Genomic DNA, 24,694 nt, shown 5'->3' on the forward strand with positions numbered 1-24,694 from the left:
AATGTGTAGGTATCCTAGAAAATGACCTAAGCCTTGAGAGTTCTGCCTAACATGTTATTATCAGGTTCTATAAAAAAACATCTAAAGAGCAGCTCTAGCCCAGCTGGGAGTGGCTCAGTGGTTATCCGTCAACCTATGAACCAGGAGGTCATGGTTCATTCCCAGTCAGGGCACATGCCCAGGTTGTGAGCTCCATCACCAATAGGGGGCATGCAAGAGGCAATAAACCAATGATTTTCTCATCTTTGATATCTCTCTCTCTCTCTCTCTCTCTCTCTCTCTCTCTCTCTCCCTTCCTCTCTGAAATCAATAAAAAATGTATTTAAAAAAATAAGGAGCAGGTCTAGTCAAATTTAGTTAAGAGGCTTTTATAAGTAGTTTGTTTCCTTACAGGCTTCCAGTGGCTTTTACTTTGTTCCCCATTGCTACTGCCCACAAAGACCTATAGTAGCAAAGAATTTTGCCTCTATTTCTTCTATGGTTCCTGCACATGATTTATCACTGTTTTAAGCCACTCAAGTAGACCATTTATAACTAATAATTAGTATTAAGACTTTAGTAACTCACTTTATTGCATGGTAATTTGGAGTTTTATTATAATTAGTAGTGGCTTGGTGCATGAATTTGTGCACATTGAAAGGAAATTAATTAAAAGAAAATATTTTAATAATGCTATTTGTCCTTTCTCTGTAACAGAAGTGTCAACCAAATTTACAATTGACAATGACAGATAGAAACACATGTGTGTGATTGTATACTAGGCAACCGGCAATCAGAGGAAGGTGACACCCCATCACACCTCTGCTGTTGCCACTGCCGGTAGCGCAAGTCTCGGCCAGCCGTGGTTACTTGAACCTCAGGTGGCCCTAGGCGGTTGGACAGCTGACATCTGAGGCTTGCCTGCACCTCAGACCATCTGTGGGTGGCTGGGCAGCCGCTATCCGAGGCTTGCATGCACCTCAGGCTGGCCCTGGGCGGCTGAAGGTACAGGGGAACTCTGGAGGCAGGCACATGGAGTGGCCGGACCCACCTGGTAGTGGGTCCAACTGTTCCATGTGCCTGCCACCCAGGTGGGGCTGAGGGGACAGGGCACTGCCATCTTGTGGCTGTGGGTGCTACCATATTTGAGGGTGTGGCAGTCAATTAGCATATTCCCTCATTAGATAGGATTTTATTTTATATAATGAAGATTTTATAAATATTAGGAAAATGTGTATGCATGTAATTAAAAATATATGTTCCCAGAGAGAAGTTCAAATTTTGAATGGTAAATAGCCTGACTGAAACTGGCAATCCTAGAGTTTAGCAATGTAATGCTGTCAATTAGTGGGCAAAACCAGTATGAGTTTTTTAAATCCTCACCTGAGGACATGATCCCATTGATTTCAGAGAGAGCAGAAGGAAGAGGGAGAAAAAGAGAGATAATAAACATCAATGTGAAAGAGAAACATTGATTGTTGCCCCCCATATGTGCCCTGACTGGCTAGGTATGTGTCCTGACTGGAAATTGAACCCTTCAGTGCGTAGGATAATGTTCCAACCAATTGAGCCACACCTGCCAGGGCACCAGTATGATTTTTGAAAGCACAAACATTACTACTGTTGGCTTGATGAGTGCCTGAAATCTAAACCCAATGCTAATATTATTAAGGCTATGCACCCTTGCACCTCGAGGACTGCTTCTTGCCACTGCAAATAATCTGGTTCTTCCTCTTCGGGAGCACCAGCATAACTTACCAACATTCTCTCTGAAACACAGAGAGGGAAAGAGAAGAACTGTCTGGGTTCCTGTTTTCTGGTTCTGATTCTAGTCCACTGTGAGGACCAGCTGTACTTCTGTCCCTTGGGTTCCAACAGAAAATCTGCATTTCTTATTAAAATTTTTTCTTCTTTTAAGCAGATTTTAATTACTTGCAAAAAAAGAACTGGACCAACACAGGCAGCAGAATTTAATTTGAATGTCTAAGCAACCTAATAGTAAAGCAGACTTTTTTTTTTTTTTAAGTACATTGAAACCTCCTAATCAATGCTATTCACTAGAATCCATTTTGAATGAAAGACTGAACTGAAATGCATTCAGAGAAAATACATTTCATTTATGTAGAAATAATCATTCTTAATACTATAATGCCTGTGAAATGAAAAACTGCATTTAATTACATTTTCTGTGACAGTGGCTTTCAAATCTATTTTAGGCAGCAGAATATTTTCTTCTAATGAAAGCTTAGGTTCATGCCCAATGCAAAACACAGATCTGCTCTGTCTGAAGCATGTGCACATGCTGGGATTGAGGCTTGTGTGCACCCACAGGCAAAGAACCTGATAGCCAACCCCTCTCCTGTCAGAGACCCCTGAAGGATCAACATGGAACCCCTGTGTAATCAGAGCCGGAAAGCCACTGTGCTAGAAAAACAGTCACCCGTTTACACTTAATACTGCCACAACCGAGACACCAAGCCAATCACATGCCTAGTTACCTGTGAGCTTTAAAACTTTTTCCATCCACATAAATATCAATATCTGGGCAACAATGATTCATGTAAAGATTCAATAAGTCTTTTCCCAATTCAGATGCAGGTTCCAAGTCATGAATATCTTTAAAAGAGAAAACAAAACTAAAAATTAGTTTATTTAATAATATAAATATTTAAAAAATATTTTAACATTAACAAAAGGTTTTTTCACATAGTTATCTCTTTTTTTTAAATTATTTTCTTCTTCTTTTTTAAAAAAAATATATTTCATTGATTTTGTACAGAGAGGAAGGGAGAGAGATAGAGAGTTGGAAACATCGATGAGAGAGAGTCATCGATCAGCTCCCTCTTGCACACCCCCTACTGGGGATATGCCCGCAACCAAGGTACATGCCCTTGACCGGAATCGAACCTGGGACTTGCAGTCCCCAAGCTGATGCTCTATCCATTTGGTTCGGCCACATAGTTATCTTGATTAGCTATTGAAATAGAGCAACAATAACTGGAATATTTAAGTGGAAAGTTAAAAATAAAACAACATCTTAAATCATGTATACTTCTGCTTTGAAATAAGTATTTCCACTTATATTTAAATATAGATATGCCTTTAAATGTAGATACACATTTAAATATAGGTAATGGCATCATAAACTTATAAACCAAAATAGAAACCACTGCATGAACATCTGACATAGAAAATAAGAAAATTTTCCAATTTTGGTATTTTTCCTTCCTATTATTGGATTTATGGCTAGAATTATCAGTGAATTTAATTAAAATTCAACTGAAATAAATGGGATTTATAGAACACTTAGTATGAGTTTAGTACTATACACAGTATGGAGAGGTATAGAACATCAATATTTTATAAATTAGCTCTACTTCAAAAGGTTCACAATTTAGGTAGTGGGAAGTAAAATATAAAACATGTATACAAAAAGGAAAAAGAAAAACACTACTCTGTATGTCATAGCTTTGTCAGTCCAGAAACTTTCATCAGTACATCTGGTAAGGATCAGTCACAGGAGACAGATTCCTACTAACCAAAATTACAAATTAAGTATTTATAACCAGAATGCCAATATTGGCTCTACTTATCAAAAGAGATCCAGAATTTGACCACTGCAAAATGGCACCCCCAAACTCCTTAAGATGGCTTATGAGTAAGGTGACCACATACCTGGTTAGCCTGGGACACTCCCAGTTAATGCCTATTGCTGCCCCAGAATAATTACCAACAGCAGTAATAAATTTTCACCTTTCACTCTCTCATGAGGGTCCCAGACTAGCCAGTAAAATATAAGATCATCCTTTATATAAGGCTCTTCATAATCTGGCTTCTGCTTATATCTCCAGGCTCGTTTCTTATTGTAACCATTTCTATCCTCTACTTACCTCCACTCTCACAACAAACCACTTCTAATTTTCCAAATATGCTATCTACCTGGCTCTGTGCCTCCAGACATGTTTCCTTTGTCTAGAATATTCCCCTCAACTATTCTTCCTTTTAGGACTTAATTCAGACGTCACTTTCTCCAGATAGTTTTCTTTAGAAGTTTAACTCCAGGTAACATATGCCCTATTTGTGTCTTTATCACACTTTGTACATAATCCACCTATCTCCTACTGTTACTGTTGTACCTGTTATTAATATTAATAATAGGAAAGGAGCGATGTGGAGGCCAGACATTATAAGCATGGTCACCTGGTCAGCTTCACAAGGAGGCTCAACTTCATATTCTCCAGGGAACCATGGGCCCATTCCCTACAATCACTAGAGGAAGAGGTCCAACAGAGGGGAAGATGGGTACATGCACAATGAAGTTGGGGTGACACAGGAAAGGTGCTTACCTCTCAGTCTAACCTGAAACAAAGATAACTGGCTAGGGGATGGAGCCACTGCAAGCCCACAATAATCTGGATACACATACTCCCCAAACAAAGGAATTCTCTTGGCTGCCTCGCTCCTCTTGCTTTGCTCCTGCTTCTTGCACTCACCCATGCTCCCTCCATAGCCATGTGGCCTAGAAACCACATGGCCCAGGCCATGCGGACCCTACATGCAATGGATTGCAGCTGTGAACACAACATAACTAGCCTATGCTGGAATGGACTATGCAAATGTGGAGCAGAAACTGGGCAATGCCTTGATCTTAGCTCTGCTGAAGACAAAAATGGAACTTTTTCTATGGTGGGACGGAGGGAGATTGAACCTTGGAAATGCAGGGGTTTAACTCCACAGAAATAAAGCTTTCCATGATACCTCATCCTCCCACGGGGGCCTCAGGGAGTTCTTGTTCCTACGGCACACCAAGAAGTTCACTTCCATCAGCAACAGCACCCCACAGATAACACTACTACATTGTAGGACAGGAACACTACCTGTTTTGTTCACTTGTAAATCTTCAACTCCTAGCACAAAGTTGATACTCAATTGAATACTGTGATGAATAATTCAAATGACCTTCCAGGAACAAATAGCAAGTGCAAAAGCAAAGTGACTAAATATAGTTTTTTGGAGGGAAATACCAAGTAATTCAGTAAGACAAGAGCTAATGGGATACAAGGGGGTTTTGAAAACAGGATGGTGTAAAGTTCTAGACAGGAGCCAGCTCACAAAATCCCTTTACACTGCAGGAAAGAATTTGAGATTTATATTAATGCTGTGTGACACCACTGGAGAATTTTAGTAAGAGGAGTGCCACCAGTAGATTTGCAATCAACAGACATTGTTCTATATGATATAAATGGGTGGCACAATGAGAGGCCTGGCAAGCAGCTGGGATGCAAATTCTCAAGGAAAATAGCAAAGTCCTAAAATAAAGAATTGGCAACATGATATATAAGAGAAGTTTTTACTTAGGAGGTAAATCAATAGACAGGTTAATAAATCAACAGAAGGGTACAAGGAGAGTAAATGAATAGAAACATAGTATAATACTAGGAGCCCAGCGTATGATGTGACACCGCCCACCATGAGTTGCTCCCCAGATCCTGCAGCAGCCACTGCGGTCCAGCCCTGCCTTGTTCTCTGGGCCCTGCCTCCCTCTCCAGCCCTTGAAGCAGCTGTGACACTGCTGATCAGACCCTCCCCTAACACAGGCACGACCTCGACGCTGCGCACACAACCTCCTCCTGTCTGGCTGACCCGTTCCAGTGTCCCAGTTAATTAGCATGGTTCTCTATTTTATATATGTGGATAATTCACACTGATGGGGTATTCAAATAAAGAGCAGGTTGGGAGAGGTGGATGATAATGTCAGGTTGGGGAAGGTTAAATTTTGAGATATTTAAGGTATACAGGGTGGAAGAAAAGTAGATTTACAGTTGTGAGATTATTCTTGTATTATTAACTGTTGTATTATTTTTCATACAAACAACTGTAAACCTACTTTTGCTTCACCCTGTATTTAGATATATGAAGTTCAAAAAAAATAAGAACAGCAATTATCTAAAGGGCAGAAAGATGGTGTGCTAGTTAAAGAGAATGAGGAAAAACAAAGAAAATCAAGAGAGCACAATGTCATAGAACACAGAGGAAGACTCGAGGAGGGTGGTATTGGCAGTATGAAAGACTGCAAAGAAGTTAATAAAATATGGACAAGTGTCTGTGAAACTGGTAAACATGGGCATTTTCTAAGGAATGATGGAGAAAGTGGTTAAAAGGCAGGGGGTTGAGGAGTAAAAGAACTCTTTTCACTTATACTAACTTGTTTGGCTGCTTTGCTGGGTTGTGGTGGGGCCACTGCAGAGCTCTAAACTACAGGCAGGAAAAATGGGTAACAAATACCAGCTCTGCCCAAGTCTATATGTATGGCTTTGGGAATGTCCTTTAATCCTGAGCCTTGGAATCCTGCCTATAAAAGCAGTCTGTAACCACTTCCGTCTTTGTTTATCTGAGACTAAAGGAGATAAAATATATGAATGAATATATCTCAAACCTAGAATAGACATTCATTCGTTCGTTCATTTTTTTAAAATATATTTTATTGATTTTTTTTTTTTTTTTTTACAGAGGAAGAGAGAGGGATAGAGAGCTAGAAACATCCATGAGAGAAACATATATCAGCTGCCTCCTGCACACTCCCCAAGGGCAACCAAGGTATGCCCTTGACCGGAATCGAACCCGGGACCTTTCAATCCGCAGGCTCATGCTTTGAGCCAAACCGGTTTTGGCAAGGTGAGCATCCTTCCACCCAATTTCCATACGAGGCCACCAGGGCCCAGGGAGCATGCCCACCCATTCCCGGCACCTCTGATGGTTCTGCCCATCTCTTGTCCCTGCAGGTTCGGGGTGCCCGCCCCCCACTAGCCCCAGCGGAGGGGCTGTCCCCGCCCATGGGCCTGGCCGAGGCCCTGCGCCACCTGAGCGGCGCCCTGGCTTCCGAGGACGGCAGGGCGGGCGATGAGGAGGCCGGGTCGGGGCTGTGCCGCAACGGGTGGGCCCCGGACCTGGCCCCGGCCCCCGGGCGGTGCCGCGGGCGCTTCGTCAAGAACGGCCACTGCAACGTGCGCTTCGTACACCTGGGAGGCCAGGGCGCGCGCTACCTGAGCGACCTGTTCACCACGTGCGTGGACGTGCGCTGGCGCTGGATGTGCCTGCTCTTCTCCTGCTCCTTCCTGGCGTCCTGGCTGCTCTTCGGCCTGGCCTTCTGATTCATCGCCTCGCTGCACGGCGACCTGGCCGCGCCGCCGCCGCCCGCGCCCTGCTTCTCGCACGTGGCCAGCTTCCTGGCCGCCTTCCTCCTGGCGCTGGAGACGCAGACATCCATCGGCTACGGCGTGCGCAGCGTCACGGAGGAGTGCCCGGCCGCCGTGGCCGCCGTGGTGCTGCAGTGCATCGCCGGCTGCGTGCTCGACGCCTTCGTCGTGGGCGCCGTCATGGCCAAGATGGCCAAGCACAAGAAGCGCAACGAGACGCTCATCTTCAGCGAGAACGCCGTGGTGGCGCTGCACGACCGCTGCCTCTGCCTCATGTGGCGCGTGGGCAACCTGCGCCGTAGCCACCTGGTGGAGGCCCACTTGCGGGCGGGGGAAGGGTCATTCGTTCATTCTTATTTATTCACCACTAGAGGCCCAGTGCATGAAATTCGTGCACGGGGGGTGGGGTGGGATGGAGATGTCCCTCAGACGAGCTTGCCCCCTCTCCAACCCAGGCCCCCACAGGAAAATCCATAAACCGGCCATCAGACATCCCTCTCACAATCTGGGACCGCTGGCTCCTTACCACTCACCTGCCTGCCTGCCTGATTTCCCCTAACCACCTCTGCTTCCCTGCCTGATCGCCCCTAATCACCTCTGCCTGCTAGCCTGATCTCCCCTAACCACTCTCCCCTGCTGGTCTGATCGTCCCTAACTACCTTCCCCTGCCAGCCTGATGGCCCCTAACTGCCCTCACCTGCCAGCCTCATCACCCCTAACAGCCTCTGCCTTGGCCCCCACCACTGTGGCTTTGTCCTGGAGGACCAGACGACTGGAAGATGTCTGGTTGACCGAGTCTAATTAGCATATTATCCTTTTATTATAGATAATACAGTATGGTGAATAATCAGAGTAATATAACTGAGCTAAAATCACTTTGTTATTATTATTGAACTAATCAGTAACAAAATCCTTTACTTAACTGATCATTCCATATACATTCAATTCTGCTGTAACACTTGTTTTGAAAACATAAGTTTGACCCAACAAAATTGATATATTAGGGAACAATCTTAGCATAACAGAAAATTTTCATTTGATTAGGTACAAGTTCATCCACGAGAAACACTAGGTCAATGCAGAAAACTGTACCAACTGAACTGAGCCATGGAAAAATTCACAAAGCACACATAAACACCTAAAACATCCACTAGATACCAGTTCACCGCATGTTATGAGCCACACCCATACATACCTGGTGTTACAAATTCCCATCTTATTTTAGGGGGAGTTCAACCAATATTTGGGAAACTATATATTCTATTAATATATTTGTATTTCTACATGGTCCGGTCTTTCAGAAGGGAGTGCTGGCAAATTTGGATAAAAGATTAACAGTAAATATGCCTTGGAAGCCAGAGATAATGTGATGCCCCTCACCCCCAAACCATTTATTTCCTTACACTGCCTTCCTCTCCCCTCACCAGGGATGTATTTACCTTCCAAAGTAAAGTTCTGTCTGTCTGTCTGTCTCTGGTTTGGAGGACGGGCAGATCTGCCAGAACACTGCAAAAGTCACTGAATTTCCATGTTCCTCTCCGTGGTGCAATCCCCCTGCATGTGAAGGATAGCATCCCGGCCTCCCCACAGAACCTTATGGGAACTGGGAGCAGAAACTAGCACTAAAATGCTCTGTGCATCATAAACAGCTTGTTCTCTGACTCAGAGATATCAAGTTTCCTGTTAGAACAGTTATTATTTCTACATATCTGTATGTCTATAGCTATATCCTTAACATCCTCCTTCCCCACCATTCCACAATTCACGAGCTGCAATTCCTCTGACATGCACTCTCACAAACAAGTAAAGGTTTTTTTCAAGTCAAATGCCATATTTATTGAAGTATTTATATATTTCTTAACCTTTAAACATGTTTAAAATTAAGCTATCATTTTTACTATGTTCCTATCTTTAAAAAAATGTGTCATGGCAAAATTTTTAGTAATTTTTTGTGTCATGACAAAGAGTAACAGTTATTTTTGTGTTGCATGGTGTTTTTTAAGAAATGCATTACATTGTATTATAATAGAACGGACTATGATTAGAATAAGGATAATAACATGTGGAGGCTTAAAAAGATAAATGTAAATTATGTGTATTTATTTATAATAATTCCATCTCCAATTACTTGGGAATATGAGAGTTGACCATATTATTATTTTCATTTACCCATAAAATTTACTTTCATTTAATTTATAAAAAGAGCACTAGAGCTTATATTTGAAGTATGCTTTTATCTAATTATATCAAAATATAATTACTTTCATGTCCACAAAATTTTATAAAAATCAACAAATAAAATGCCTTACCACTGGAAATAAAACTGTCCTCTTCATTGTTGATATCTGGAATTTCATGCTTCAGAAGAGAACAATCAGGTGATGTTTTATCTAAGAGCTCTAAAGATGGTCTTCCATCATTGTCAGTATACTTTCCAAAACTGAAGTCATGTTTAGTTTGTGGTAACCCACTCTCTCCTATCTTTTTCCTAAGAATTTCCTTTTCATAGTTTTTTAAGTTTCTGTTTGATGAGTATACAATCCTAAAATACAAAATGTAAAATATTAATAGAAAGAATGATGGTTCTTAAAAACTAGTTTCTTATTGTGCAGCTTTCATATACAACAACTACATAATTTAAAAACATTTAAGCCCTAGCCGGGCTGGCTCAGTGGATAGAGTGTCAGACTGCAGACTGAAGGGTACCAGGTTTGATCCAAGGCACATGCTGAGTTGCAGGCTCGATCCCCAGTAGGGGGTGTGCAGGAGGCTGTACATCAATGATTCTCTCTCATCATTGATGTTTCTCTCTCTCCCTCTCCCTTCCTCTCTGAAATCAATAAAAATATATTTTTAAAATTTAAAATCTGAACTAACTGTAGAAAAGTCTATCTAAAATAGCAGAAAGTTTGAAAAGTAGTCTATAAATTTTTTTATGTTAAAGAGGAATATATAATGCCAACAAATTAGATAAACTAGATGAAGTGGACAATTCCCAGGAAGACACACCCTACCATATCTGACTTAAGAAACAGAATAGCCAGGCCAGTGTTGCTCAATGGTTGACCCACAAATCAGGTCATGGTTTGATTCCCAGTCTGGGCATGGTTTGTGGGCACTATCCCCAGTGTGGGGTACGCAGAAGGCAGCCCATCGATGGTTCTCATCATTGGTATTTCTTCCTCTCTCCCCCTCTCCCTTCCTCTGAAATCAGTAAGAAAAGAAGAAGAAACAGACTATCTGAGTAGACCTAAAATAGATAAAGAGATCGAATTAGTAATCGAGAATGTACCACAAAGTAAAACCCAGAACAAGTTGCCTTCACTGGTGAACGCTACCAAATGTTCACAGAAGAATTAACACCTTTACAAATTTTTTCAAAGAGAAGTAGTAGTTCCCAACTTATTCTGTGAGGTCAGTATTATCCTGATACAAAAGCACACACAGACGTTATAAGAAAAAAAACAACCATAGACTGGTATCTTTAGTAATAAAAATGAAAACATCCTCAACAAAATAGCGAATGGAATCCAGCAACATATAAAAAGAATTATACATCACGACTAATTGGGATTTAACTTAGGAAATCAAGGGTAGTTAAATATATGAAAATCAATGTTATATGCCATATTCTATGGCCTGAATGTCTGTTCCCCACCCCTGCAACCCATCAAAATTCAAATGTTAAAACTTAATGGTCAGTGTGATGGTATTAAGAGGTGAGATCTCTGCTAAGTGATTAGGTCATTAGGACAGAGCCCTCATGAGTGGAATTATTACCCTTATAAAAGAAACTTCAAAGCTCTCCCTTGTCTCTTTCTACTATGTGAGGGCACAGTGAGAAGTCAGCAGTCTGCAACCCAGAATAGGGCCTTCACCAGAACCCTACCATCCTGGCACTCTGATCTCAGACTTCCAGTCTCCAGAACTGTGAGAGATAAATCTCTGTTGCTGATAGGCTACCTAGTCTGTGGTATTTTCATATAGCAGCCTGAATCCAGCCTGAATGGACTGAGACAGCATATCAACAGAACAAAACCTACATGATCATCTAAACACCAATAAACACCAGAAAATGCATTTAACAAAATCCAAAATCTATTCATGACAGAATACTAAACAAACTAGGAATAGAAGGGAACATGCTCAGCCTGATTTAAAAAAAAAAAAAGAAAAAAAAAAAAAAGAACACCTATAGCTAACATCATACTTATCAGTGAAAGACTGAAAGCTTTCCTTCTAAGGTCAGCAAAGATATCAGCTCTCACCACTTCTATTCAATATTTAATTGGAGGTTCTAGTTGAGGAAATTAGGCAAAATAAATAAATAAATAAATAAAAGGTGTCTGGATTGGAAAAATAATACAAAGCTTAGCTGGTGTGGCTCAATGGTTAAGCATCGACCCATGAACCAGAAGTTCGTGGCTTGATTCCCAGTCAGGGAACATGTCTGGGTTGTGGGTTCAATTCCCAGTAGGGGGTGTGCAGGAGACAGCCAATCATGATTCTCTCTCATCACTGATGTTTCTCTCTCTCTGTACCTCTCTAAAATCAATATATATATATATATATATATATATATATATATATATATATATATATATTTTTTTTTTTTTTTTTTTTTTTTAAAGAATACACAAAGCTATCTCTATTTACAGATGACAAACCCATATTCAGAGGCTGAATTAATCAGTAATGGTCAATGATTTAATCATTTGTGCCTATGTAATGATGCCTCCATAAAAACCCTAAAGGGTGGGGTTCGAAGAGGTTCAGGTTGGTGAACACGTAAAGATATTAGGAGAGTGGTTTGCCCAGAGAGGGCATGGAAGAACTTGTGGCAAGGTCTGGAGATATTCTGGTTGTCACAACCTGTGGGGGAGGAGCTCTAGGAAGGATGTGGAGGGGAAGTGCTACTGATATCTAGTGGCTACAGGCCAGGGATGCTGCTAAACATCCTAAAATGCACAGCACAGCCCTTACAAGAGAATTATCTAACCCAAAATGTCAACAGTGCTGCTGTTGAGAAATTCTGGCAGAGAGTAATTCACTCAAATTAACAGATAGCTCACTACTCATTTCTTCTCTCTCAGGATCAATCTCAAGTTAGTATGTAGCCTCTACCAATACTAAGTCTCCTGATATTCTAATACTAATACTTAGCCTCTACTAATACTAAGTTAAGATAATTTGGAATTTAAATGAATGGATTTTTCTTAGAAGTTTATAAAAATATATGACATGACATATACATGTTTTAAAAATGATTACACATTAGACTTAAATATAAGAGAAAAAAAGGTAAAGAAAGCACTTACTGTAAAAATGTTCTAAATTCTGAAGCTTCAAAGTTCTCCACAGCAATAGGCTCATGATTTGTTAAATTATTTGATATTTGTCCAATACTATGAAAATAGAAGTCAGGAACCCTTGCAAAAAGGACTGCTCTGTGTGCTTTGAACACAGTACAACCTATAGAGAAAGTAACATCTGTATGGATTTCTTCCCTTAGAAGCCTGTCAGGAATAAAAAGGAACAACAGTTTAATTAGTGATACTCACTGATATATAATACTAGAGGCACGAAATTTGTACGGGGGTGTGTCCCTCAGCCTGTCCTGCACCCTCTTCAATCTGGGACCCCTCGGGGGATGTCCGACTGCTGGTTTATACCTGCAGGATCAGGCCTAAAGCAGCAGTTGGAAATCCCTCTCACAATCCAGGACCACTGGCTCCTAACTGTTCACCTGCATGCCGGCCTGATTCCCCTGCCAGCCTGATCCCCCTAACTGTTCTCCCCTGCCATCCTGCTCACACCTAACCACCTCTGTCTTGGCCTAGCCACCATGGCTTTTGTCTGGACGGATGTCCGGAAGATCATCTGGAAGATGTCCAGTCTAATTAGCAAATTACTCTTTTATTAGTATAAATACCCATTTTTATAAAGTAAGATTTAAAAATATCACAAAATAAATGCAGAGGTAACATAAAATAAATATGTTAATATAAAAATGAGTTTGTTCTTGGTTCATTTCGAAGAACACTATTTAATATTGGCTATGAGTCTAATTTTCCAAAAATTATATGTGAAAATCAAAGTAATTTCACTAAACGAGTAAGACTACTTTTTCAAAAAATATTTTTTATTCCTTTTAATAATAGTAATATTTATTTCCTGCTATTTGTGTTGATTTTCTATTTTAGGTTTATTTTGAGAAAAACAAAGTAATAATATAGTTGACATTGTGCAGAATCAATTTTTTTAAAATCTTACTAAAACTGAAGTAAAAAAAGTAAACAGTTAACAACGCCAGCAAACCAGATACAACAATAGATAATACAGATTAGAAACCGGTACATTTTGTTCTGACCACTGTTAAATACCAAGTCTGAAATGCAGACTTGGCTTCAAAATGTGACATTTAGCCCTTTTCCACCACCACCCCCGTAACCAACACAACTAACCATTCTCTGATCTATTATTAAAATGATTTTAAACCCATTCAAATTATTTTATTAATGTACAGACATAGCCCACTGATAATATGTGTGGTAAGGTGAAAAAAGAACAGAAATCAGCATAATAGAAACTGTGATAATATAATCTTTGTCTCCATGGTAAGTTTTTATTTTACTTCATATTACTATAACATTATCATCAACAAGATATGTATTCTCAGAGGACTTGTATTTGCAGGGTATAATTGGCAATCACACCAGTTCACTATAGGAGTCCAAGTAATGGATAAAGATATCCATTACAGTGAAAGCTTAGAATGTTGCCATTAACACACTCCCCTAAGACCAAGCTAATGGCTCTTTTTCTGTTCCCATCGCACTCAGTACATACCTCTATTACAGTACTTCTGTCATTGCATCATCATTTTTTATGTGTCTTTTTCCCTATTAGACAATGAACTTCTCAAAGGCAAAAATTGTGTTATCTATGGTATACACTAAAAGCTCAATATCTGCTGTTAAATTTTGTTGTATTTTATCCTAAACAAGACAAATGCTTCAGAGCAAAGCTTTTAGAAAGTTGGAAATGATGAGCAAACAGATGCATTTTAGTCAACATTTTCATCAATAATTTATTCTCATAGTTGATTTTTAAAGTTATGCAAAAATATATTGGTTTCACAAAAATTAATACAAATTCAAATTGTACAAATAATTATTCATTCTTCCCACCAACCTTCTTTCCATCCCCCACTTCACCAAGGAAGTTGGTAGCCATATAATATTCACTAGAGAATCTGTTTTGCTCATAATAGATGCTCATGAGTATTTAAAATGTTTTAAAAATTAATGTGTTAAAAATTGTTAATGTGAATAGTTTTTTATTTTATAAAACTACTTATATCAGTTACAAGTAACAACATCTGACTTGGACCTCTTAAGAGAGGTTTATTGGCTCAGCTAATAGTAAGATCTAAAGGAAGGACGGGTTAGTGCAGTGGTTGGCAAACTCATTAGTCAACAGAGCTAAATATTAACAGTAAGATTGAAATCTCTTTTGAGAGCCAAATGTTTTAAACTTCTTCTAACACCACTTCTTCAAAATAGACTCGCCCAGGCCGTGGTATTTTGTGGAAGAGCCACACGCAAGGGGCCAAAGAGCCACATGTGGCTTGTGAACCGCAGTTTGCAGACCCCGGGGTTAGAGCAAAGACTCAATGATGTCAAGGCCCAGCTTCTCCCCACATCATTTCTCTACCAACAGCTACTATATTAGCCTATCTAAAGCATTTTAGACTGCTGATTGAACCTAATTATCACTAAATATTTATTGGACAAGTACTATGTACTAAGCACTGGGGACATAAACATGCCTAAAACAAACAAAGTATCTGCCCTCAAAGAGTATATAAAATAATAGTAGTGAGGGCATGCCTGAAAATTGAAGAGCATGATATATTCAATAACACAAATAAGTAAATATGTCTGTTCAGAGACAGACATAAGAGAAACCTTATAGAGAACATGAAAACCAAATGGGATTTTCAAGATTGAGTAAGAGTTGGTCAGAGAAACAAAGCAAGGTAGAAAGGAGTTCCTGATATCTATGAGTGTAGAGCTACAAATTGGTCAGCAAAGTATTGAGATGAGAAATGAAAGATGAAGCTATAGGGATAAAGATGAATAAGAGGCAAAGAGCCTGGCTCAGTGGTTGAGTGTCAACCTATGAACCAGGAAATCATGGTTCTATTACCGGTCAGGGCACATGCTTGGGTTATGCGCTTGATCCCCAGTGTGGGGCCTGCAAGAGGCAACTGATTAATGATTCTCTCTCATTATTGATGTTTCTATCTCGATCCCCCTTCCTCTCTGAAATCAATAAAAATATATTTCTTATAAAAAAAGAGGCAAAGAGGCTAACTCTATCTTACAGTTGAAGGGGAATCACCAAATGGTTCAAAACGTGAATAAATTTATTTTTCAAAATATCACCTGTTAGCTGTGTATTATAGAAAAGGAATTATGGGAACATGAGAATGAAGAATGAAGATGAGAAGACTACTATACAGCCCAGATGAATGATGTAAAGGAATTATGCCAGGAGAAAATGAATGGTGACAGAAAGTAAGGATATAATTAAAATATATTTAGGTAATAAAACTGGCAATAGTTGGTGACTGGATGTAGAAGATGATGGGAATAAGCCAGGATCTCTCCATTATTTGGTTTGGACAACTGGATGCTGGTGATGCCACCAACCTTTAATCTATTATATATCTGTCCTCCCAATTTCCTTACTATACTCCAGACATATTTCCAAAGGTCTCTTTGATATGGCTTTCTGAACATTCACCATGTTCCTCCCTTTCAAATGTCCTAATATTTGGCACCATCTTCTATGTTTTCCTCTCCCTGTTCCTCCACATGTAACTGGTCACCAAGCTCATCGATTGCCATATGAATCCCTTTCACCTTTTCTACAATATTTATGCCACCATTATGTATCTCCAACTATTACAAAATCTCCTGGCTTGTTTCCTTTTTTCAATTTCTCTTTCCTCAGTTCAAAACCTAAATACGTTGATCCTTTATTTAAAAATAAAAACCACCAATCGGGTGTACCTGAAACTAATCCTATATAATAAGAGTAATATGCAAATTGACCATCACTCCAACACACAATAGCTGCCCCCATGTGGCCAAAGATGGCTGCCCCCATGTGGACACAAGGAGGCCACAACAAGATGGCCAACAGGGGAGGGCAGTTGGGAGGCACCAGGCCTGCAAGGGAGGGCAGCTGAGAGGGACCAGGACTGCAAGGAAGGGAAGTTGGAGACAATCCTGCAGGGGATGAAAGTTAGGGGTGACCAGGCTGGCAGAGGAGGGAAGTTGGGGGCAAACAGGCTGGCAGGGGAGCAATTAGACATCAATCAGGCTGGAATGGGAGTGATTAGGGAGTGATCAGGCTGGCAGGCAGAAGTGGTTAGGGACAATCAGGAAGGCAGGCGAGCAGTTGGGAGCCCAGTGGGATCGGGCAGTCGGACAGCCCTCAAGGGGTCCCATATTGGAGAGGATGTAGGCTGGGCTGAGGGTCACCCTCTCCCAGCCACGTGCATGAATTCTGTGCACCGGGCCTCTAATATAAAATAATACTTGATGTTAAAAAAAAAAAAAAAAGCCCCCCTAAAACCAATGGCTTTTCATTGCCTCCACATACATTCCAAACTCTTTACTGAAAAAATGGCCTCCATAATTTAGTGTCACTTTATCTATTTACCTCATCTACTGTCACTCTGATTGCCTGCCAAACCCACAATCCCCTCCTAAATAAAGCTGCCAAATTTGTTTATTATTTATATACTAGAGGCATGGTACATGAATTAGTACACCAGTGGGGTCCCTCAGCCTGACCTGCAGGGATTGGGCTGAAACTGGCTCTCTGACATCCCCCAAGAGAGCCTGGATTATGGAAGGGCACAGGCCAGGCTGAGGGATCCCACCGGTGCATGATCGGAGCTGGGGAGGGACCATGGGAGGGCTCCAGGATGTGCCTGGCCCATCTCATCCAGTCCCAATCAGCTGGACCCCAGCAGCAAGCTAACCTACCAGCTGGAGCATCTGGTGGTCAGTACATGTCATAGCGACTGGTCAAACAGTCGGACACTTAGCATATTAGGCTTTTATTAGCACCACACGATCCTAATACTCTTAACCACATCTGAATGGGCACAGACTGAGCCAAGGTTAGCCATTAGCCAATGTGGTAGTTAAACAAGTAAACTCTGGCAGAAATATTCTATAGTAAACAGGGACCAACTGACCGCACTCTAAGTGTTGTAAAGCTGACCCAAAGTAGAGTAAGAAAAAGAAATGTGAGAAGCAAAGATGAAGGAACAAAGTTACTGGAAGATCAGTTTATATCAGAGAAAGCAGATTGGGTTCAAATTCTGGTCATGTCACCTTGGGCGAGTAACTCTAATATCTCTGGAGCCAGACTGTCAACATTCTTCTTCCAACTCCACTGCTTGTTCTCTAATGCTCAGTTTCCTTGTATGATGACAGGTTTAGCTCTGTGGATGGAGCGTCGGCCTGCGGATTCAAGGGTCCTAGGTTCGATTCTAGTCAAGGGCATGTACCTTGGTTGCGGGCACATCCCCAGCAGGGAGTGTGCAGGAGGCAGCTGATTGATGTTTCTCTCTCATTGATGTTTCTAACTCTCTATCCTTCTCCCTTCCTCTCTGTAAAAAATCAATAAAATATATATTTTAAAAAAATGAATGGGGATAACAAGATTTACCTTACAGGGGAGTTTATAAACCATTATGTATCAGTCCAGGGTCTAGCTAATAATAGGATGGCAAGAAGTATTATATATTTTTACTACAATTGTCCTGAATAATTGTCCATTTCACAGTTGCTGTTATATCCCCAGCAACTTTCCAATTCTCCATCAGATCTCAGATTTGGCTTTTTTTTATGTTGAAACTGTTTCCTGTTTTGCCTTACTTCTCCATATTTCCTAAGGCCTCAGGTAATCCAAAGATGTTTCTGTTCCTTGCTGTTTAGAAGAATCTAATACAACTTGCTTCCCAAGATTATATCAAGCTCTTTCCAATCTCCATTCCCCTCTGCTTTCTCCCTTACTAATCTCTACCTAATCAATTTTAATCAATCCCCAGAGATCATTCAGATGCTACCTTACAAAGCTTTCTACAACTCACGGGGGTCCCAACATCACTTTAGTTTGGTTATTCTCTCTCTCACTAGAGTGTAAACACAAACACCAAAGCCATATCCTATTAATCTTTAATTCTACAGGAGTTTGCTCCTAACAGAGCCAGATAGGTGCTTCATTACTATTTGTAAAATAAGTCAACGATATTGCTGTGCTTGAAGAATTTAGCATTTAAGGTGGCTGGGTATGTGAAGATTTTTTGTAATTAAAAAGATGCTGCACCTATTTTTTAATTTTTACTTTTTTAGAGAGAGTGGGAGGAGAGTGACAGAGAAGAGATATATCAATGTAGAGGTACATGCCCTTGACAGGAACCGAACCTGGTACCCTTCAATCCAAAGGCCTATGCTCTATCCACAGTCAAACTGGCTAGGGCGTGCACCTGTTTTGTTTTTCAACTAGAAATCCGGTGCATGAAAATTCGTGCACTCAGGGGTCCCTCAACCCAGCGTGCATCCTCTCACAGCCCAGGATCCCTCAGGGTATGTCCACCTGCTGGCTCCCCAGGGGATTGGGCCTAAGCTGGCAGATCTCTCTCTGGTAGCCTGGGAGCCCTAGGGGGATGTGCAACTGATGGCTTAGCCAGGGGTCCTCAAACTTTTTAAAGTGGGGGCCAGATCACGGTCCCTCAGAGAGCTGGAGGGCCGGACTATATGAACTACTAATTCCTACTGTAACACCTCGGCTGCACTCACTGCCCAAAAAACCTGGCGGGCCGGATCAGGCTCCTCTGCGGGCCGCATGTGGCCCTCGGGCCGTAGTTTGAAGACGGCCGTAGTTTGAAATAGCCTTAGGTCTACTCCCTGCAATCACATATCCTTGGAGCTGTGGAGGAGGCAGGAGAGGCTCCAGCCACCACCGCTTACAGCCATGAGCCCAAATTGTGACTGAGCAGAGCTCCCCCTGTGGGAGCACACTGACCACCAGGGGGCAGCCCCTGCATTGAGCATCTTCCCCCTGGTGGTCAGTGCTCCTCACAGCAACCAGTTGTTCTGGTCTTTCTGCCCTTATGGTCAATTTGCATATTACCCTTTTGTTATATAGGATAAGAAGTTGGGAGCGCAGGGTCCTGTCCTTAACTGCTGCTAGAATGAAGATAAATTCTTCACCTGCTGTACTTTGAACCTAATTTTCTTTATATAAATTAAATACATTATCTTCCTTAAATTCATGACACTTTCTGCTCACAATGCAGCCAGAAGAATAAAGTCACTGAAGAGGAGCACCTCATCCTTAGATACTCGCCCTAGAAACAGAACAACTTCAGACTTGTTTTCCCCATGTTTTCCATCCATCCACCACTGGTGGAGACAAAGGAGCATCTCTGGTGGATAGGTCCATTCAAATTTAAAGGAAATGTTTTTAACCTTATAAAGTTCATTTTATAGCTGCTGGAGCCTTTCAAGTGTGAGTGAAAGTGCTTTTTAAAAACGTAGAAAGCTGCACAGCTGTTATTAGTAGTAACTAAGTTTACTCTAGCTCAGTAGTTCTCACAGTGTGGCTCAGGCCAGCAGCATCAGCATCACCTGGGAGCTTGTTAGAAATGCAAAAACTTTAGGCCCCACCTGGACCCAATGAATCAACCTATGGTCTGGGTCTGGGACCTGGTACATGTAAATTTTAACAGGCCTCCAGGTGATTTTCATGCACGTTAAAGTTCAAGCATCAATGTTTTGGTGAAAATGGAAATTAGCTGGAGGATACTTCTAAGCTTCATTTTCTTTAGAAACTGAGGTGACTTTGGCTAGATTTACCGTAGTCTGGGTTAAGTGTCACAACAACCCTCCCTCTGCTTGGGTCTGCAGGGAGCTGCAGCCGCTGGGAGCTGTGGAGGGTTGTAGGTGGAGAGGGGAAGCAGGTGGCAATAGGGAAGTATTTCTATGTCAGCATTTGTGATGCATTGTTTAAAGACAGCTTGGAAGAAAGAGACCTCCACGGCTCCATCCAGTAACTTGTCCTATTTTTCCTCACTCTAAATATTCTTTTTTTTTCTGCCTAATTTTATAATTTTTTCATAAAACTGCTTAAAGCTTAGCAAAACGTTTACGTCCCAGGACCGCGAACCCTGGAGGCACCCCGACCTTTGGCATCCATGGGCGCCGCAGGTAACTATGGTGTTGATTTTGGTTTTCTTTTGGAACCTGGTACGCGGTCCCCGCGCAGCTCGGGACAGGTTCTTGCGGGGAGGCGAGCCGCTCCGCGGGGAGGAGAGCGCCGGGCCCCGCGCGGCGGCCCGGGGCGCGGAGAAGCAGGCGGGACGGCGCCGGAGAAGAGCCGCGGCGTGGTCGGGGGGCGGAGATGGGCGCGCGGGGAACGGAAGCGGCTGAGTCCCCGCCGCCTCCTACCTGAGCAGGTCCTGGCTGAGCCGCTCCGACACCTCCGCCTGCAGCCGGCGCCGCTCGCACGGCCCCCTCCGCGGCGGCCCCGGGGTGCCCGCTGCGGGGGCCCCCGCCGGCGCCGTCGGGGCCGCGCCGCCCTCCCCGCGCCGGGCCATGTCCCGCGGAGGCTGGGGGCGCCGGCGGGCTCCCGGGGCAGCCTCACGCTCCACCTCCCGGGGAAAGGGGCGGCTCCGACCGACCGCTCGGCTCCGACCGGAACCCGCCCCCTCGGGGGGAAGGGGGCCGCCTCCCGTCGGTGTATAGACGGTCGCTGACGGCGGAGCCCGGGACAACCCGGGGGCGGGCCGCGCCGGCACGTGACCCGGGAGGCTGTGCGCAGGCGCAGCAGCTGTGTTTACCTCCGCCGGCCGGTACCGGCCCCTCATCGCTCCAGCGGCAAACTGTTCCCTCGGGACTAGCCAGCCCTTGGTGTTCCTCATCCCCGCTCCTCTTCGTTGCTTTCGGGTTGTTGCTAAGTCATTCATTTTCATAAATGTTTCATTGAGAGCTAAGATCTAATCAAACCTGCAGCCTTTCTGTGCTATGAAGGATGTCCAGAGATCACAATAATCTAGTCACTCAGTGAAATGGTTAATATTTATTGAGTGCTTATTAGGTGAGAAAACTGCCCTACCTGCTTTACATCTATTAATTCAATTAATCCTCACAACCACCATTTAGGTAGGTACTGCTATGAGCTCAGTTTACATATAAGGAAACATGCACATTTAAATGATAAAAATGTAAAGAAACACAAGTGAGTGGAAATATGAAAGTCAGGAAAATAGCTTGATTTTGGGGAGAAGGAGATGATTGTAATTATGCTTGGGGGGCTGGGGAGCTGAAAAAGTTTTATGTCTTGATCCAAGTGTTAGTGACAAGAATGCTCATCTTTAAAAATATTACGTATATTAATGCCCTAGTGCAGTGTTTTTCAACCTTTTTTGGGCAAAGGCACACTTGTTTCATGAAAAAAATCACGAGGCACACCACCATTAGAAAATGTTAAAAAATTTAACTCTGTGCCTATATTGACTATATATAAAGTAATTCTCTTGAATAGGAATCAAATAAACACAAAGAAAGTATTTTATAATTACTTTGTTATGAAATATTAAGTAAACAAAATAGTGAAAAATTATAAAATTCTTGTCTTGTCTGCACCTACGGCACACCAGGCAACATCTCGCGGCACACTAGTATGCCGCAGAACAGCGGTTGAAAAACGCTGCCCTAGTGGGTTTGGCTCAGTGGACAGAGCATCAGCCTGCAAACCAAAGGGTCCCAGGTTTGATTCTGGTCAAGGGTATGAACCTTGGTTGTCTGGGAGACCTTGTTGCAGGCTCCTCCCCAGCCGGACCCTGGTGGGGGCTCCTACAGGAGGCAATCAATGTGTTTCTCTCACGTCGATATTTCTCTCTCTTTCCTGCTCTCTTACAAGCTCTCTAAAAATCAATCGAAAAATATCCTCACATGAGAATTTAAAAATAATTAGAAGAAAAATATTATATGTATTTAATATATATTATATAGTTATGTATTAACTGTTAACTACAAATTGGTTTAATCTGTATCTGTTTTACAATAAAAATAATTTTGTGTTACGTATCATGTTAAACATTTGAGTAAAAAAGTAGAGTATAATAGCCCAGCCCATATGGTTCAGTGGTTGAACATTGGCCCAGGTACTTAGAGGTCACCTGTTGGATTCCAGATTAGGGCATATGCTTGGGTTGTGGGCTTGATCCCCAGTAGCGGGTGTGTACTAGAGGCAGCCAGCAGCTGATGGATGTTGATGTTCTCTCTCATCCATCCATGCTTCTATCTCTCCTGCTCTCTTCCTCTCTCTCTCTCTCCCCCTAAACTCAATAAAAACATACTATGTTTAAAAACAAAAAACCTGTAGATTATAATAAATGACCCGGAATTCCGCTTATGGTTTGATGGAGGGGGCTTTGCTGAGGGTCACATTAAGCTTCGAGTGGTTTCAGGGGCGTCTTTAAGAGTCAGCAACATGGCAGAAGACATCAAGACCAAAATCCATAGCTACCCTTTTAACAGCCACTTCAGCCAGAAACTGTTAGCCAAACTACCTGGCCCTCCTCCACTGTGAGAAGGCAGTGACCGCTAGGGGGGGTGATGTCTCCATGTGCAAATGGCACCAGCCTGTGTGCAAGTCCCTCCACCCCATATCCTGGGACCACCACAGGGCAAAAGGCAGCTTCCTGAGAAGATCTGAACTGGTTACATCCCACCCTGGGATCCTGAACCATGGGTTAACTAATATTAAATACTTGCTGGAAAAGTGAAAAATAAATAAATGACTGATATTTTATATAGTTCATTTTCTAATTAGATAGCGTTTTAGGGTTAAGCAGATGTTTGAGTAATGTACCATTTTTTTTTTTCAATAAAGATATACCTTGGCATCTGCTTTTAAGTGAAAATCTCTTATTCACCTTACTATTTTCCAGAGCATCTAAAAACTTACTGTATTTGAATTACATGTGTGTACTATTACCATGGAAATATTTGTATCCTCCCCGAATTCAAAAATGGAAATCTAATCTTCCATGTGATGGTATTTGGAGATGGGGCCTTTAGAAGGTGACCCGATTGTAAGGGTGAAGCCCTCAGGAATGGGGTTAGTAACTTATGAAAGACACTCCAGAGAGCTCTCTCCTGGTTTACTGAGGACTCAGCAAGAAGATAGTCACTCATCTACCTACCAAGAAGCAGGCTCGCACCAGACACCAAGTAGGGCAGTGCATTGAACTTCCCAGCATCCAAACTGTGAGAAATAATTGTTATTTAAATTACTTAGCTATAGTATTTTAGTTGTGGCAGCCCAAATGGACTGAGACAGTAATGATTATGAAATATCATTTAATGATCCCCTCTTCTTGAATGAGACCTACATGGAAATTATCTGAAAACAATCATTGGTGTTTTTCTTTCCCTTTCCTTCAGCTTTCCCCATCTGCTTAACTTTCTCCCATTCATTTCTTCTTTAAAATACCAGGAAGCTAACTAATGACGTTTAAGCTTTAGGGGCCCTATTTGCACAAGCTCATTCCAAATTTCTCTAAGTAAGGTTCCTAGAAATGTGTCTACTTGAGTAAGTTGTGGTTTTTTTTTTGTAAAGTTGCAAAACTAAGAGATGGTGACCAAAAATGATCAAGACTTACTTCTTAGTCAAATGTCCCCTCATATCTGATGACACTGAGTGGCTACAGGCAATTTTGAGACTTGGCCACAATGAAACTAAGTTGGGGATACAGTAGTTTAGATCAGCAAGGAATATTTATTGAATATTTATTGAAAATCACTTCCACATTTATGAAAGTTGCTCCCTGTTCTAGTGTAGGAATGTCTTCTAGGAATACCTGTTGATTCATCCCATGTGGTGACCTGAAGTGACAGAACCCAAAGTCATGTCATTATGTGAAGATGTCTTATAGCAAAGGGTGCTGGAAGTATACGGGTAGTGAAGGGGATGCACAACAGTAAGTAGAGGCTTCAGTTCTCATTGGTATCTAGTCAGAACAAAAGGGTTATTCTCAGTAATGCAGAACATGCAGTTTTTCCCTTTCTTTGAGAATCACACAAATAGAATTTGTCAGAATTCCTGTATTTATAACCTTTGTTTGTGATATTAGCTTTCCAGAAGTTGTAGACTGCCCTAGCCAGATGTATCTCAGTGGTTGAGCATCAACTCAGGAACCAAGAGGTCACGGGTTCAGTTCTTGGTCAGGGCACATGCCCAGGTTGCGGGCTCGATCCCCAGTGGGGGACATGCAGGAGGCAGCCAATCAATGATTCTTTCTCATCATTGATGTCTCTATCTCTCTCTCTCCCTCTCCCTTCCTCTCTAAAATCAATTTTAAAAAAAAGAAGTTGTAGTCTGTTGTGATTTTTCTCTCTCATTTTATATGATACTTCCATACC

The 24,694-nt window shown here is 42.0% G+C and overlaps 1 protein-coding gene and 1 pseudogene across 3 annotated transcripts in view; one reads left to right on the forward strand and one right to left on the reverse strand.

Annotated features, from left to right (window-relative positions):
• The window catches only part of BTBD8 (BTB domain containing 8), a 78,323-nt gene extending 57,080 nt beyond the window's left edge, over nt 1-21,243 (reverse strand). For 2 of the 3 annotated variants that reach the window (XM_045584352.1, XM_036446098.2), the window contains exons 1-4: nt 20,714-21,243; nt 12,494-12,691; nt 9,485-9,717; nt 2,478-2,595 (exon numbers count right to left, since the gene is read on the reverse strand). In XM_045584352.1, the coding sequence (XP_045440308.1) occupies nt 2,478-2,595; nt 9,485-9,717; nt 12,494-12,691; nt 20,714-21,237 (1,073 nt within the window). In that variant the 5' untranslated portion in view covers nt 21,238-21,243. Of the gene's footprint in view, nt 1-2,477; nt 2,596-9,484; nt 9,718-12,493; nt 12,692-20,713 lie in introns of those variants that run through there. The other variant, XM_036446101.1, reaches the window with a different exon arrangement.
• Nucleotides 6,763-8,247, forward strand: LOC118724817 (annotated as a pseudogene).
• Nucleotides 21,244-24,694: the final 3,451 nt, after the last annotated feature.

The sequence above is a fragment of the Pipistrellus kuhlii genome, unplaced genomic scaffold (genome assembly GCF_014108245.1).
Source record: "Pipistrellus kuhlii isolate mPipKuh1 unplaced genomic scaffold, mPipKuh1.p scaffold_m20_p_2, whole genome shotgun sequence".
Taxonomy (NCBI): domain Eukaryota; kingdom Metazoa; phylum Chordata; class Mammalia; order Chiroptera; family Vespertilionidae; genus Pipistrellus; species Pipistrellus kuhlii.